Source organism: Procambarus clarkii, chromosome 18 (assembly GCF_040958095.1).
Source record: "Procambarus clarkii isolate CNS0578487 chromosome 18, FALCON_Pclarkii_2.0, whole genome shotgun sequence".
NCBI lineage: Eukaryota > Metazoa > Arthropoda > Malacostraca > Decapoda > Cambaridae > Procambarus > Procambarus clarkii.
This window is the reverse complement of record NC_091167.1, coordinates 29,583,115-29,600,614: the sequence shown is the minus strand read 5'-3', so window position 1 is coordinate 29,600,614 and position 17,500 is coordinate 29,583,115. Positions and strand designations below refer to the sequence as shown.

Below are 17,500 nucleotides of genomic sequence, written 5' to 3'. Positions count from 1 at the left end.
AGAGAGAGAGAGAGAGAGAGAGAGAGAGAGAGGGGAGAGAGAGAGAGAGAGAGAGAGAGAGAGAGAGAGAGAGAGAGAGAGAGAGAGAGAGAGAGAGAGAGAGAGAGAGAGAGAGAGAGAGAGAGAGAGAGTACTTAAGACTAAATAACAGGAGAAGGGAAAGAGGGAAATGTTCACACCACCAATAGAGTACAAGGGGGGGGGGACGAGAGGAAGCGTGAGAAACTGTTGATCCACAGAGGAGTGAGAACACCTGCCGATGTTGTTAACTAAGGAGTTGTAGGGGGCGAGGCAGGCCCTTGACGAGCAGGTTGTGGGAGACAACATCGCCCCACGAGGTCACGAGCAGATATGACACACGAATGAGACTCATAGAAAAGAAAAAAATGTACCAGGAACAAAAGTCAAGAGCCTGGTCCGGAGTCATGACTTCACGAGTCAGTGGTAAGTACACTGACTCATCACAACACCACACGAGTCAGCTGCGGGTATGACTCGCCACACCTCCGCCCCACATACCCTGGCGGTATGTTTAAATTCATAAGACACCGCTTGGTATGCCGCGGGCGCGCGCGGGCCCAAGCACCTCGCGCGGGGTTTCTGATGGTGTCGGCCACTCTGGCTCCTCTGCTTGATATACTGGCTCCAAACCTGCACACACACACACACACACACACACACACACACACACACACACACACACACACACACACACACACACACACACACAAGAAGCTAGTGAAAAAGCTAGAGATGCAGGCTGGAGTGAAAGGGAAGGTACTCCATTGGATAAAGGAGTACCTAAGCAACAGAAGACAACGAGTCAGTGTGAGGGGGGTGAGGTCTCAGACTGGCGAGACGTTACAAGTGGAGTCCCGCAGGGGTCAGTCCTTGGACCTATACTGTTTCTGGTATATGTAAATGTTCTCCCAGAGGGTATCGACTCGTTTCTCTCAATGTTTGCTGATGATGCAAAAAATATGAGAAAGATTGAAACAGAGGATGATAGTAGGAGGCTACAAGATGACCTAGACAGACTGAGTGAATGGTCCAACAAATGGGTGTTGAAGTTCAACCCGAGTAAATGCAAAGTAATGAAACTAGGCAGTGGAAACAGGAGGCCAGACACAAGATACAGAATAGGAGATGAAGTACTTAATGAAACGGACAGAGAGAAAGATCTAGGAGTTGATATCACACCAAACCTGTCTCCTGAAGCCCACATAAAAAGAATAACGTCTGCGGCATATGCGATTCTGGCTAACATCAGAACAGCGTTCAGGAACCTGTGTAAGGAATCTTTCAGAATCTTGTACACCACATATGTAAGACCAATCCTGGAGTATGCGGCCCCAGCATGGAACCCGTACCTTGTCAAGTACAAGACGAAGCTGAAAAAAGTTCAAAGGTATGCCACTAGACTAGTCCCAGAACTAAGAGGCATGAGTTACGAGGAAAGGCTGCGAGAAATGCACCTTACGACACTGGAAGACAAAAAAGAGAAGACATGATCACAACCTACAAAATCCTCAGGGGAATCGACCGGCTAAACAAGGATAAACTATTCAACACTGGCAGTACGCGAACAAGGGGACACAGGTGTAAACTGAGTACCCACATGAGCCACAGGGACGTTAGAAGGAACTTTTTCAGTGTCAGAGTAGTTAACAGGTGGAATGCATTATTCAGTGATGTGATGGAGGCTGACTCCATACACAGTTCCAAATGTAGATATGATAGAGCCCAGTAGGCTCAGGAACCTGTACACCAGTTGATTGACAGATGAGAGGCGGGACCAAAGAGTCAAAGCTCAACCCCCGCAAGCACAAATAGTTGAGCACACACACACATGTGACACATGTCCACATAAATGGTTCAAAAAATGGCTGTTCGAGTTTAACCCGAGCAAATGTAAAGTAATGAAGATAGGTGTAGGGAGCAGGAGCTGGGCCAGATGCACGCTACCATTTGGGAGATGACATCGTCAATCAACTGATGTACAGACTGATGGAAGTTGATGGTTGGACGATGTTGTTGAGTAAAGAGCGCTGTGTGTACGTACACACATACATACACAGACCTGCAATAGGTGTTGAGTGTGGAGCAGGAGGGCGGGTGTGGGTGGTGGGGTAAGGCCATAGTGGCAGGCGGGTGTACTGGGTGTGGGGGTGATGCATTACCACACACATATCATCCGCCTTAACTTAATAGCAGCAAAACCATGGGACTGGTACTCATTGACGAGCCCAACTGGAAGGAGAGAGAGAGAGAGAGAGAGAGAGAGAGAGAGAGAGAGAGAGAGAGAGAGAGAGAGAGAGAGAGAGAGAGAGAGAGAGAGAGAGAGAGAGAGAGAGAGAGATAGAGAGAGAGAGAGAGAGGGGGGGGAGGGGGGGGATGTTTACATGTAGCGTGCTTGTGAGAACATCAGATAGACGTGAGGGAGGCGGAGCGTGGGCAGGACTAACACCCAGCACATGTGGGGGGTGTAACACTGATCTTGGGGCCGCTGGCTCATGGACAAACACCTCCAAAACTCACTGCTCAGGTGTGTGTGTGTGTGTGTGTGTGTGTGTGTGTGTGTGTGTGTGTGTGTGTGTGTGTGTGTGTGTACTCGGCTCTTTGGTCCCGCCTCTGAACTGTCAATCAACTGGTGCACAGGTTCCGGAGCCTAATGGGCTTTCATATCTACATTTGAAACTGTGTACGCGTCTTTCTAATGCCTCCATGTTTCTCTTATGTACTCAGTTTCCACCTGTGTCCCCTTGTGCGTGTGGCCCCTGTGTTAAATAAACTGTCTTTATCTACCCAATCAATTCCTCTGAGAATCTAACCACATGATCACCACATCTTGTATGTGGTGATCATGTCCCCTCTAACTCTTCTGTCTTCCAGTGACGTGAGGTTTAATTCCTGTAGTCTCTCCTTGTAGCTCATACCCCTCAGCTCGGGTACTAGTCTGGTGGTATACCTCTGAACCTTCTCCAATTTAGTCTTATGCTTGACGAAATACGGACTCCATGCAGGAGCTACATACTCCAGGATTAGACTGACGTAAGTGGTATACAAGGTTCTGAATGATTCTTTACACAAGATTCTAATTGCTGTTCTTAAATGCCAACCTGGCATATGCCGCTGATGATATCCTCTTGATATGGGCTTCGGGGAACAGGTCTGGCGTGATATCAACCCCCAGGTCCTGGGGGGTTGATATTACGCAAGACCAATCTCCCAAATGGTACCTTGTATCTGACCTCTTGCTCCCTACACCTATCTACATTTCTTTACATTTGCTCGGGTTAAACTCTAACAGCCATTTATTGGACCATTCTTTCTGTTTGTCAAGGTCATTTTGAAGCCTCATGCTGTCCTTCTCTGCCTTAATCCTATTCATAATTTTGGCATCATCAGCCAAACATTGAGAGGAATGAGTCTGTGTCCTCTGGAAGATCATTTTCGTATATCGGAAGCAGGATAGGTCCGAGAACAGAGCCCTGTGGGACTCCGCTGGTGACTTCACGCCATTCTGTGTGACTGTGCATGTGTGCGTCTGTGTTAGAAATATATGTAGCAGACATAACATAGGGAAATATAGATCGGTTAGAAAGGCGGGGTCCAAGAGCTAATAGCTCGATTCTGCAGGTACAAATAGTACAGGTAAATAGTAAATACAGATACACAGTGAAGGATACTGTAACACTTATACAGACACACTGAAGTATACCATACTCCTATACCCACACACTGAAGTATACCATACTCCTATACCCACACACTGAAGTATACCATACTCCTATACCCACACACTGAAGTATACCATACTCCTATACCCACACACTGAAGTATACCATACTCCTATACCCACACACTGAAGTATACCATACTCCTATACCCACACACTGAAGTATACCATACTCCTATACCACACACTGAAGTATACCATACTCCTATACCCACACACTGAAGTATACCATACTCCTATACCCACACACACAAGTATACCATACTCCTATACCCACACACTGAAGTATACCATACTCCTATACCCACACACACACAAGTATACCATACTCCTATACCCACACACTGAAGTATACCATACTCCTATACCCACACACACAAGTATACCATACTCCTATACCCACACACTGAAGTATACCATACTCCTATACCCACACACACAAGTATACCATACTCCTATACCCACACACTGAAGTATACCATACTCCTATACCCACACACTGAAGTATACCATACTCCTATACCCACACACACAAGTATACCATACTCCTATACCCACACACACAAGTATACCATACTCCTATACAACGTTAATCACAAAACGAGCCTAATATATACACAGTGATGCCATCACGAGCGTTGCACATATAAAAACAGAAGAAAAAGTGGGCCCTCATAATCAAATGAGTGTTTAATGAGGAGGGGTCGAGGGAGGCTGCTTCTGGAGGCGTGAGTGGAGAGATGAGGCAGCTGTCTTGTTCACCTGTCAGGTGGACTCCACGCCCTTCTGGACGACCACTGATAGGCCTCCTGTCATGCCGTCTGTCTCTCTCTGACACATTGACATACCTGCAGGCACACACACACACACACACACACACACACACACACACACACACACACACACACACACACACACACACACACACACACACGCACACACACACACACACACGCACGCACACACACACACACACACGCACACACACACACACACACACACACACACACACACACACACACACACACACACACACACACACACGCACACACGCACACACACGGGGCCTCGTAGCCTGGTGGATAGCGCGCAGGACTCGTAATTCTGTGGCGCTGGTTCGATTCCCGCACGAGGCAGAAACAAATGGGCAAAGTTTCTTTCACTCTAAGTGCCCCTGTTACCTAGCAGTAAATAGGTACCTGGGAGTTAGTCAGCTGTCACGGGCTGCTTCCTGGTGTGTGTGTGTGTGTGTGTGTGTGGTGTGGGAAAAAAAAGTAGTTAGTAAACAGTTGATTGACAGTTGAGAGGCGGGCCGAAAGAGCAAAGCTCAACCCCCGCAAAAACACAACTAGTAAACACACACACACAATGGGCAAACTAGAAGCTTTCTCTCTCTTTCCTCCTCTCCCTTTCTATCTTTCTCCCCTCTCTCCGGAGGGAGGTAAAGACAGTGAGGTGAGAGGTAAGTCATGTAAGATAGTTAACTACGACCCACTAGATCTAACGACCCCTTTCCCCCCCCCCCCCCCAACACACACACAGGTAAACATTACGATGCAAGGTGAAAGATTAATTTCTTTTAATCTTATAAATACTGTACTATAATACCAATGATAAGTATCAATGATTTTGTAACAGAATACACACACTTTGGTGTAGGAACAAGGATACCATACACACACACTTTGGTGTAGGAACAAGGATACCATACACACACACTATGGTATAAGAACAAGGATACCATACACACACACTATGGTATAAGAACAAGGATACCATACACACACACTATGGTATAAGAACAAGGGTACCATACACACACACTATGGTATAAGAACAAGGATACCATACACACACACTATGGTATAAGAACAAGGATACCATACACACACACTATGGTATAAGAACAAGGGTACCATACACACACACTATGGTATAAGAACAAGGGTACCATACACACACACTATGGTATAAGAACAAGGGTACCATACACACACACACACTATGGTATAAGAACAAGGGTACCATACACACACACTATGGTATAAGAACAAGGGTACCATACACACACACTATGGTATAAGAACAAGGGTACCATACACACACACACACTATGGTATAAGAACAAGGGTACCATACACACACACTATGGTATAAGAACAAGGGTACCATACACACACACTATGGTATAAGAACAAGGGTACCATACACACACACTATGGTATAAGAACAAGGGTACCATACACACACACTATGGTATAAGAACAAGGATACCATACACACACACTTTGGTGTAGGAACAAGGATACCATACACACACACTATGGTATAAGAACAAGGATACCATACACACACACTATGGTATAAGAACAAGGATACCATACACGCACACTATGGTATAAGAACAAGGATACCATACACACACACTATGGTATAAGAACAAGGATACCATACACACACACTATGGTATAAGAACAAGGGTACCATACACACACACACTATGGTATAAGAACAAGGGTACCATACACACACACTATGGTATAAGAACAAGGGTACCATACACACACACTTTGGTTTAGCTAAAACGCCTCAGCATTCACAGTCATCAACTCAGACAATTCAGCTCCTCACTGTGTTTACCTTTCTCCTCAAATTTCAAAAGCGGCAGAACCATCGTTGAACTACCATCAACGGAACAACCGCCCTAGACAACCAATAAACTATCATATATTCCGTTACTCCATATACAACAGACGGCGATATATTAACTCTTCGATATATCATCAGTTATCGTCAGTTAATAAATAAATGCAAAGATAAATCGCGTCTATCTTCTGACACAATTATCAGCCGGGATTATCAACACACACCACACACACACACACACACACACACACACACACACACACACACACACACACACACACACACACGCACACTCACGCACACACACACACACGCACACACATGGTATTGTAACTTTATATATAGAAAATGACAGAAATTTATGTAATATAGAATGATGTTTTATGTCAGGTTCATAGCGCAGACAACTGGACGATGAGAGAACAAGACTAGCAGTCTCCGTGGTGTAGTGGTAAGACACTCGCCTGGCGTTCCGCGAGCGCTATGTCATGGGTTCGTATCCTGGCCGGGGAGGATTTACTGGGCGCAATTCCTTAACTGTAGCCTCTGTTTAACGCAACAGTAAAATGTGTACTTGGATGAAAAAACGATTCTTCGCGGCAGGGGATCGTATTCCAGGGACCATAGGATTAAGGACTTGCCCGAAACGCTACGCGTACTAGTGGCTGTACAAGAATGTAACAACTCTTGTATATATCTCAAAAAAAAAAAAAAAAAAAAAAAAAAAAAAAAAAAAAACAAAGATGAGACCCTTGACTGGCCATAGTACTCATACTGTGTCAAGTCTGAGCCTTGTCAAGCCTTACCACTTTGCCTATGTCAAGTGTTACCCTTGTCAAGCCCCACCACTTTGCCTGTGTCAAGTGCTACCCTTGTCAAGCCCCACCACTTTGCCTGTGTCAAGTGCTTCCCTTGTCAAGCACCGTCACCTTGGCCCTGTCAAGTGACTTGAGAGAGTGGACCTCTACTTGCCTCATCGCTTCCACTGACAACGAAACTCTTGACTGGCCAGTGATGGGACTCTTGACTGGCTAGAGATGGGACTCTTGACTGGTTAGAGATGGGACTCTTGACTGCCTAGAGATGGGACTCTTGACTGGTTAGAGATGGGACTCTTGACTGGCCAGAGATGAGACTCTTGACTGGTTAGAGATGGGACTCTTGACTGGCCAGAGATGAGACTCTTGACTGGTTAGAGATGGGACTCTTGACTGGCCAGAGATGGGACTCTTGACTGGCCAGAGATTCGACTCTTGACTGGCTAGAGATGGGACTCTTGACTGGCCAGAGATGAGACTCTTGACTGGCCAGAGATGAGACTCTTGACTGGCTAGAGATGGGACTCTTGACTGGCCAGAGATGGGACTCTTGACTGGCTAGAGATGGGACTCTTGACTGGCTAGAGATGGGACTCTTGACTGGCCAGAGATGAGACTCTTGACTGGCCAGAGATGAGACTCTTGACTCGCTAGAGATGGGACTCTTGACTGGCCAGAGATGGGACTCTTGACTGGCTAGAGATGGGACTCTTGACTGGCTAGAGATGGGACTCTTGACTGGCCAGAGATGAGACTCTTGACTGGTTAGAGATGGGACTCTTGGCTGGCGAGAGATGGGACTCTTGACTGGCCAGAGATAAGACTCTTGACTGGCTAGAGATGGGACTCTTGACTGGCCAGAGATGAGACTCTTGACTGGCTAGAGATGGGACTCTTGACTGGCCAGAGATGAGACTCTTGACTGGCCAGAGATGAGACTCTTGACTGGCTATAGATGGGACTCTTGACTGGCCAGAGATGGGACTCTTGACTGGCTAGAGATGGGACTCTTGACTGGCTAGAGATGGGACTCTTGACTGGCTAGAGATGGGACTCTTGACTGGCTAGAGATGGGACTCTTGACTGGCTAGAGATGGGACTCTTGACTGGCTAGAGATGGGACTCTTGACTGGCTAGAGATGGGACTCTTGACTGGCCAGAGATGGGACTCTTGACTGGTCAGAGATGGGACTCTTGACTGGCCAGAGATGGGACTCTTGACTGGCTGGAGATGGGACTCTTGACTGACTAGAGATGGGACTCTTGACTGGCTAGAGATGGGACTCTTGACTGGCCAGAGATGGGACTCTTGACTGGCTAGAGATGGGACTCTTGACTGGCCAGAGATGAGACTCTTGACTGGCTAGAGATGGGACTCTTGACTGGCTAGAGATGGGACTCTTGACTGGCCAGAGATGGGACTCTTGACTGGCTAGAGATGGGACTCTTGACTGGCTAGAGATGGGACTCTTGACTGGCCAGAGATGGGACTCTTGACTGGCTAGAGATGGGACTCTTGACTGGCTAGAGATGGGACTCTTGACTGGCTAGAGATGGGACTCTTGACTGGCTAGAGATGGGACTCTTGACTGGCTAAAGATGGGACTCTTGACTGGCTAGAGATGGGACTCTTGACTGGCTAGAGATGGGACTCTTGACTGGCTAGAGATGGGACTCTTGACTGGCTAGAGATGGGACTCTTGACTGGCTAGAGATGGGACTCTTGACTGGCTAGAGATGGGACTCTTGACTGGCTAGAGATGGGACTCTTGACTGGCCAGAGATGGGACTCTTGACTGGCCAGAGATGAGACTCTTGACTGGGAGTACTGACTACAGACACATGCCAACAATCAGCACAATCATTCATAATCCACCTTTCTCTTTTCCGTCTTGCTCCTTCACTCTCTTTCTTCTTCTCTTTTCCATCCTTTCTTTTTTTTCACCCACTTCCTTTCTTTATATTTTGCTCTTTATCTATATCTTCTTCACCTCTCCCCTTTCTCACTATTCTTTCCCCTCTCTATCTTCTATCACCCCGTCTCTCTCTCTCTCTCTCTCTCTCTCTCTCTCTCTCTCTCTCTCTCTCTCTCTCTCTCTCTCTCTCTCTCTCTCTCTCATGCTGCGTCTCTCTCTGGCCCAGCCTCCCCACACTAGGCCCAAGGTAGCACTATCATCACCCCCAGTCACCCATGTCAGCCCCATCCCCCCCCCTTCACACTGGGGTAGGGGGGGGGGTAGGGGGGAGGGAGAGGCGACCCACGCCTACCTACCTACCTACGCCGGCTCCCTTACCTTCAAGACACTCGCTAACACAGACGTCATCAAATCATCAAATTCATTGCAGTACATTCAGAGTCCACCTTCTCTAAGAGGTCTTGAGAGTATCGTAGACTGGGCGGGGGACCTCTTCACTAATACCCGTCGTACTCACCCGAAGATTGCTGTGATAGTCCACTACGTCTGTTTGTTTAAAATGTAAATCACAGAGGAATAGATTGAATTTAAGAGTAATATAGTCTGTTACGAGGTTAACTCGTTCTCTGTAGACGCAGTCAAGAGAGAGATTTGGAGAGTGAAAATGAAGGTGGTGTCAGTGGGTGTAAATTGGCAGGGATTTGGTGTGATTTGCTGCCCTTATTGAAGCCAGGGAGGTGTGTGTGTGTGTGTGTGTGTGTGTGTGTGTGTGTGTGTGTGTGTGTGTGTGTGTGTGTGTGTGTGTGTGTGGGTGATGGGGCAGGATCTGTGTGCATGGAGTCTCTCTGTACATGTTGCGGGCGTGTGTGCAACTGTGTATGGTGTGGGTGTGTGCAACTGTGTATGGTGTGGGGTGTGTGCAACTGTGTATGGTGTGGGGTGTGTGCAACTGTGTATGGTGTGGGTGGGTGCAACTGTGTATGGTGTGGGTGTGTGCAACTGTGTATGGTGTGGGTGTGTGCAACTGTGTATGGTGTGGGTGTGTACAACTGTGTATGGTGTGGGTGTGTGCAACTGTGTATGGTGTGGGTGTGTGCAACTGTGTATGGTGTGGGGTGTGTGCAACTGTGTGTGGTGTGGGTGTGTGCAACTGTGTATGATGTGGGTGTGTGCAACTGTGTATGGTGTGGGTGCAACTGTGTATGGTGTGGGTGCAACTGTGTATGGTGTGGGTGTGTGTATAACTATGTATAGTGTGGATAGTGAGTACATATACATGGTGTCTGTGTGTGTGTAATTACCTAAGTGTAGTTACAGGATGAGAGCTACGCTCGTGGTGTCCCGTCTTCCCAGCACTCTTTGTCATATAACGCTTTGAAACTACTGACGGTCTTGGCCTCCACCACCTTCTCACCTAACTTGTTCCAACCGTCTACCACTCTGTTTGCGAAAGTGAAGTTTCTTATATTTCTTCGGCATCTGTGTTTAGCTAGTTTAAATCTATGACCTCTTGTTCTTGAAGTTCCAGGTCTCGGGAAATCTTCCCTATCGATTTTATCAATTCCTGTTACTATTTTGTATGTAGTGATCATATCACCTCTTTTTCTTCTGTCTTCTAGTTTTGGCATATTTAATGTCTCTAACCTCTCCTCGTAGCTCTTGCCCTTCAGTTCTGGGAGCCACTTAGTAGCATGTCTTTGCACCTTTTCCAGTTTGTTGATGTGCTTCTTAAGATATGGGCACCACACAACCGCTGCATATTCTAGCTTTGGCCTAACAAAAGTCGTGAACAATTTCTTTAGTATATCGCCATCCATGTATTTAAAAGCAATTCTGAAGTTAGAAAGCGTGGCATACATACCACGTATGACATACATACGTGGCAAAGGCTCCTCGCACAATATTCTTTATGTGGTCCTCAGGTGATAGTTTTCTATCTAGAACCACCCCTAGATCTCTTTCTATATCAGAATTCTTTAAAGATTTCTCACATAATATATAGGTTGTGTGAGGTCTATGTTCTCCTATTCCACATTCCATAACATGCCATTTATTAACATTAAATTCCATTTACCAAGTGGTGCTCCATATACTTATTTTGTCCAGGTCATCTTGAAGGGCATGACAGTCATCAAAGTTTCTTATCCTTCCTATTATCTTAGCATCATCAGCAAACATGTTCATATAATTCTGTATACCAACTGGTAGATCATTTATGTACACAATAAACATCACTGGTGCAAGAACTGAACCCTGTGGTACTTCACTTGTGACATTTCTCCAGTCCGATACATTGCCTCTGATCACTGTGTGTGTGTGTGTGTGTGTACACGCACATGGTGTATGTGCGTACATGCCGTGTAGGTGTACTACATAATACATGATACATCTGCGTGTATACCCACTCATCTCGGCAACTGCATGAGCAACGAGTCTGCAATGCATCACTTGTGCTCTTCAACTCCGACAAATGCTTGCAGTCCATCACCACATCAGCTGTGAGTGACTAACGCATGTAACACATCACCACTGATATACACGGATCACATCACCACTCATGTGATACATCCCCACACACGGGTGTTGGGTGCGGGTGTTGTACAGCATGGGGAGCAGTGCATGAGTAACGGTATTATACCTATACCTATACAAGAGAATGTTTGTTTATTTGATTGGGTCGTTTGGTCGAGTTCGGAGGTCAGACGCCTGGGCTAGCCTCACTAAATTGTGCGGGGTGACGGGTGGTTGTTGGAGGGGTGTTATGAATGGGGGTCGGGATCTGTTGTGTGTGTGTGTGTGTGTGTGTGTGTGTGTGTGTGTGTGTGTGTGTGTGTGTGTGTGTGTGTGTGTGTGTGTGTGTGTGTGTGTGTGTGTGTGTGTACTCATCTATTTGTGCTTGCGGGGGTTGAGCTCTGGCTCCTTGGTCCCGCCTCTCAACTGTCAATCAACTGGTGTACAGGTTCCTGAGCCTACTGGGCTCTATCATATCTACATTTGAAACTGTGTATGGAGTCAGCCTCCACCACATCACTGCCTAATGCATTCCATCTGTTAACTACTCTGACACTGAAAAAAGTTCTTTCTAAAATCCCTGTCGTTCATTTGGGTACTCAGTCTCCACCTGTGACCCCTTGTTCGCGTACCACCCGTGTTAAACAGTTCATTCTTATCTACCTTGTCAATTCTTCTGAGACGTTTGTAGGTACTAAGGTGGAGGACTGGAATTGGAGCTCGGTTAATGTCTTGATTTATTTTACAGTGGTCTGAAATGTAGTGAGGTTTTAAAATCTCAGGGATTTGGACGGGCAATAATTAATTTACAGGAGTGAACTAAGGCAGAAGACAAGAGCTGAAACTTGGATAATGTTTTTAATTTATTTTCTACGTTAGAAATGTAATGGGTTTAAATTTCAGGGAACTTAGGCTGATAGTAGTGAATTTACAGGAGTAATCTAAGGCGGAGAACGAGAGCTAGAGTTCGGTAACTGTGTTTTTTTACTTACTCAAAAGTATGTCTGCTTTAATTTTCAGGGACATTGATAAGGTATTAACGAAGATACGAGAGGGGGTTAAGGATGGGGGACAGGAGCTAGAACTCGGAATTGTTCGACTCTTATTTGCTACATCTGAAATAGCTATGTTTTAAATCTCGAGGAAATTGATTAAATCCTAAAGAAGTTGTAATAAAAAACTAAGGCAGGGACGAGAGCTAGAGTTCGGTAACTCTATTTTCTTTTCTTACTACGTTCGAAGTATGACCGTTTTAAATTTCAGGGAAAATGATTGGTTAATAGCGAAACTACACTTATAAACGTATAGCACTGGGACTGAGAGCTAATATCTGATGAACTTTTAAAAAATATCTGCACATTAATTATATCTACAAGAACTCTTAAGAACGCAGCGAGGATTAAACTCGGACAAAATTCAGTCTTAATTCCTGTGATGCAGCTGCAACAAAATGAGACTAAAATTATCTGACCTCGAATGAGACTGAAAATATTCGACATTGAATGAGACTTTGACTAATTTTGGTCTTAAAATGGTCTCTGTCAAATTTGGGTCTTTTACTGGTCTTTGAATAATTTCGGTCTTTAACTGGAACTTTGACAAATTTTCAGCCTTCAACTGGTCTCTGAAATTATTTTGGGCTTAAACTGAACTCTGAATAATTTCGGTTTTAAACGAGTGTGACACAGCAGTAAATGGATAAAAAGTAAAAACTTACTGTCAAGATGTCTATTTTCCCTTAAAACTTCTATGACAATATTCTCTGAAAATGGTCTTTTGAAAAATTTTGGCCTTAAACTCTTAAAAAACTTCTATGATTACATGAACTCTGAAATAACTTTGGTCTTAAACGGATGTGACAGAAAAAATATCTGCATAAAATCGGGCTCAAACGTGAGGGACTCAGCGGAAACTGGCAAAAAGTTCGCTCAAACCTGTGCTGCACAACAGTAACTGGGCTTAAAAATGCTCAGTTGTGAAACAGGCTCACAACAGTTGTGAAATTCAGGCCCAAACGGGTGTGGCACAGCGGGAACTGGGAAAATTTTATCTGGGAACCCTGTGACTCAGAGGGCCCATCCCCCAAAAAACTAATATTACCGCTAACACGTCATCCCTACTACTAACAACCATGCAGCCGACCAATCCGGTAGTCTAGAAACCACCCAACTATGTATCTAGATAGCTAAGCAACTTGCCAGCAAGGCAGTCAATCAGACAGGCAGCCAGCCATACCGAATGACAGGCAACCGACAAACTACACAAACAGCCAATCAGATAGCTCAGCAAGCTAGCCAGACAGCCCGTCCCGTCAGACAGCCCAGACAGCTCGTCCGGTCAGACAGCCCGCCCAGCCAGACAGCCCGCCCAGCCAGACAGCCCGCCCAGCCAGACAGCCCGCCCAGCCAGACAGCCCAGCCAGCCACTGGAGTGAGTCATGTTATGACCCCCCCATGTAGCCTGGGTGGACCGAATCTACCTTGTGAGAGTTATTCTGCTTTCCGGACCTGATGTGAAAGGTCAGAAGAAAGATGTATAAATTAAATATATAATAAATGTCGGCGAATAATTAAAAAAATACTAGCAGAGCTTGAGCGTCTGGTAATAAGTGACATGAAATAAGATGTCGATACTTTGGTGACGCTAGCAAGACGTCATGACCTCACTTGAGTCACAGCAGTCGTCAGAGGTGGTCGTACTTTGTTGATCTCCTGGAGGGAGGAAGAACATAGTTCCTTGTGTTAGTGGTGGAGCGAAGGCTTTGCAAGTGTGAGGAAGCTGTTGGGGACATGGCACGCCATTTCTCTGTGATTTGGATAAATTAAAGGTGCCTTAGAAGTGAATGTTGGTCCCGCCTTTGTGGAACTCTAATTGCGTGCCTTCAAGAGGAAGTAGCAGGCGTTTCTGTTGTGGAGCCTACCCGGCGACTTTGTGTACTCAAGTCAGGACTAGGAGTAGCCTTGTGAAGCAGTCCTAGAGCGATTTTTGTGGGTGGCGTGTGTGAGCGCCCTATGTCATTGATCCCTTCGGTAAGCCAGTTTAATCAGTTGTTATATTAACTACCAGTGTTTGATCGTGTGCCCAGCGATCATTGTGAACATATGTATATGTAAGGTAGTGATTTTATTGAGCTAGAAAAAGTAATTCAAGTTAAGGGAACATGTTGGAGAGGGCGGTGGTACGTCCGCCCTCGATGGAGGTCAAGGAGCGACTGAGGGGCAGCCCCCCCCCCCCCCCACGTCGAAGCCAGGCGGAAACTCCCAGTGGAGTGTCAAGACATGTTTCCAGCTTGGATTCGTCCAGGATGGGGGAATACCCAACACAGTTGGACGGCACGGAGCTGCGTCGGAGGGCGAGATTTAATACTGGTTTATAGGTTTATCACTTATGTTTTGTTAGGAAAACAGTTTTCAAATTCAAAATTCAAATGTTTATTCAGGTAAAGTACATACATACAATGGGTGATACAAATATTGATGAATTTATAGAGCTAGTACATACAATGTCTAAAGCCACTATTACGCAAAGCTTTTCGGGCAGGAATTGACATGGTAATGGAACTGCAGGTTTGTCTGGGAGGAGTTAATGGAGGAACTTCGAGGCTGCAGAAGAAGTTAATGGAGGAACTTCGAGGCTGCAGAAGAAGTTAATGGAGGAACTTCGAGGCTGGAGAAGAAGTCAATGGAGGAACTTCGAGGCTGGAGAAGAAGTGTATGCTGAACTCTGATAGAGCAGAACTCCCTAGCGAGGAGTTGACCTCAAGCAGTGTAGGGAGGCTACTCATTTCTTCATGGAATCAGTGGAGAAGTGTCACTAAGGTTGGAGCAGGACTTCGTTGTTCAGCAGATTGGGAGAACTACAGAAGTACCTTTCCTGATATTTTGGAGGACCCAGATATACGCATTGATTAAGGAGCCTCTAGGAGCAGAACAGAGGTTCATTGTGGATACAAGATTGTATAAGGGGAGAGCTTGAATGCTTATTGGCATGTAAGATGCAGTGTAAGGCGAGACATTGATTTCTTATGTTGAGAGATAATTATGTAGATGTTCCAGGTGTTTCAGCCCCAAGCAGAGTTTCATATACTTTTAGGGTTAAGGATACAGTATTGTTGTGGCAGGATTTCAGCCCCAAGCAGTGAGGGAGTAGTAAGTGGTAAGCCAAGAGTTGTGCAGCCGCTTGATACAGATAGTTGGTGTACCAGGATATGTTTTGGAGTGCTACTGGGTTGTAACAGCTTAGAGTGTTGTATGGTAATGTTCTATTTTATATGTTATGTACGTTTTCATTGTATATTAAATGTTTTATATGTTAGCTGGCTTTTGCTCTTGTCTTAGTGAGGTTCCCAAAAAGCAAGAGAGAGAGAGAGTGGGTCACGGCTGCGGATAGAGTGACAGTAGACATTAATTCACAAAAGGGGGGTTTAGGAGATCATTTCAAATAAGGAGAGAGTGGGGACACCCTACTCGAGCCTCCGTGACTCGAGTAGGGAGTGTACACAAGACAACGAGGCCAGTTTTGGAGCCGAGGCACTAAGTAGGTGACGGTGAACCCATCTCCAGGATCAAGAGGCGTACAGGGTGACCTCCTGGGTAAATTGCAAGCACTCCAGTGTCCATTGCTGGTCGACCGACGGTAGCGGGAGTGTGGCGGCTGAGGTCAGTTGTTTGTTCTGTCAGGGAGTGGCTGGGGACACTGTCCGCCAGTACCCAAGTAACAGGCTTGTGCAATGATCAGAGCTACCTTTTGGGGTTTAGAGATAGAGATGGATGGGGACCTTCCATAATAGGGAGAATATTTAAATGGGCAGAGAGAGAGAGAGAGAGAGAGAGAGAGAGAGAGAGAGAGAGAGAGAGAGAGAGAGAGAGAGAGAGAGAGAGAGAGAGAGAGAGAGAGAGAGAGAGAGAGAGAGAGAGTGAGAGAGAGACAGAGAGAGAGAGAGAGAGAGAGAGAGAGAGAGAGAGAGAGAGAGGGAGAGGGAGAGGGAGAGGGAGAGGGAGAGAGAGAGAGAGAGAGAGAGAGAGAGAGAGAGAGAGAGAGAGAGAGAATCCCCCCAATCCCTCTCCCGATAGTCAGCCAGACAGCCACTGGAGTGAGTCAGCCAGACAGCCAGACAACCACTACGCCCGATCACCCAGTAATTACCACTTCATCTTCCCTCCGTTCACTCCGCCATTTTCTCTTCTCTCTCCCTCCCCTTTCCCTCCGCCCTCCCTTCTCTCCCTCCGCCCTCCCTTCTCTCCCTCCGCCCTCCCTTCTCTCCCTCCGCCCTTCCTTCTCTCCCTCCCTCGAGAGATACAAAACCTTCACGCTCCCCCCCCCCCTTCTCCCCTGCAATAGATCTCAATACACCATTCAATATCCCCCATTTAACCGGGGAATTACCAAAGAATAACGTCTCTAAGGGACACTTAAACGAGGGCTTTCAGGCTCCATCGCCGTGCAGCGCGAGGCTTCGGTCCGTGAGACCCCAAAGCGCCGATCGAGACGAATACATCATAAATAAGCATTATCTCGGTACGTCGGGCCAGCGGTTCGTCAAACTGGCGGCCATCATGGTGATGCTGGAGGGGTCGGGGGGGAGGGGGGCTCTGCTTCACCAGTCGTCAGTGAGGGCAGTTATACAGTCAAAACACACAGTCACTTCCAAACATGGGAGCCGGTCGGCCGAGCGGACAGCACGCTGGACTTGTGATCCTGTGGTCCCGGGTTCGATCCCCGGCGAGAAACAATGGGCAAAGTTTCTTTCACCCTATACCCCTGTTACCTAGCAGTAAAATAGGTACCTAGGTGTTAGTCAGCTGTCACGGGCTGCTGCCGCGGGGACACTAAAGCCCCGAAATCATCTCAAGATAACCAGGTAAATATTT

The 17,500-nt window shown here is 46.4% G+C and overlaps 1 protein-coding gene across 1 annotated transcript; it reads right to left on the bottom strand.

Moving 5' to 3' along the window:
* Positions 1 to 7,531: 7,531 nt before the first annotated feature.
* LOC138366048 (variable charge X-linked protein 3B-like) lies at positions 7,532 to 9,554 on the bottom strand. The gene is made up of 2 exons (XM_069326773.1): positions 9,498 to 9,554; positions 7,532 to 8,083 (listed from the first exon to the last, which is right to left on the bottom strand). The coding sequence occupies exons 1-2, from the start codon at positions 9,552 to 9,554 to the stop codon at positions 7,532 to 7,534; spliced, it is 609 nt and encodes a 202-aa protein (XP_069182874.1).
* Between the last annotated feature and the right edge of the window lie 7,946 nt (positions 9,555 to 17,500).

Excerpts from the sequence above, each read along its gene's own strand:
- LOC138366048 (XM_069326773.1), bottom strand. The coding sequence starts at position 9,554 with ATGTACTGCAATGAATTTGATGATTTGATGACGTCTGTGTTAGCGAGT. Across the intron at positions 8,084-9,497 it reads TGTTAGCGAGTGTCTTGAAG|CCAGTCAAGAGTCTCATCTC; the intron begins GTAAGGGAGCCG and ends TCCCATCTCTAG.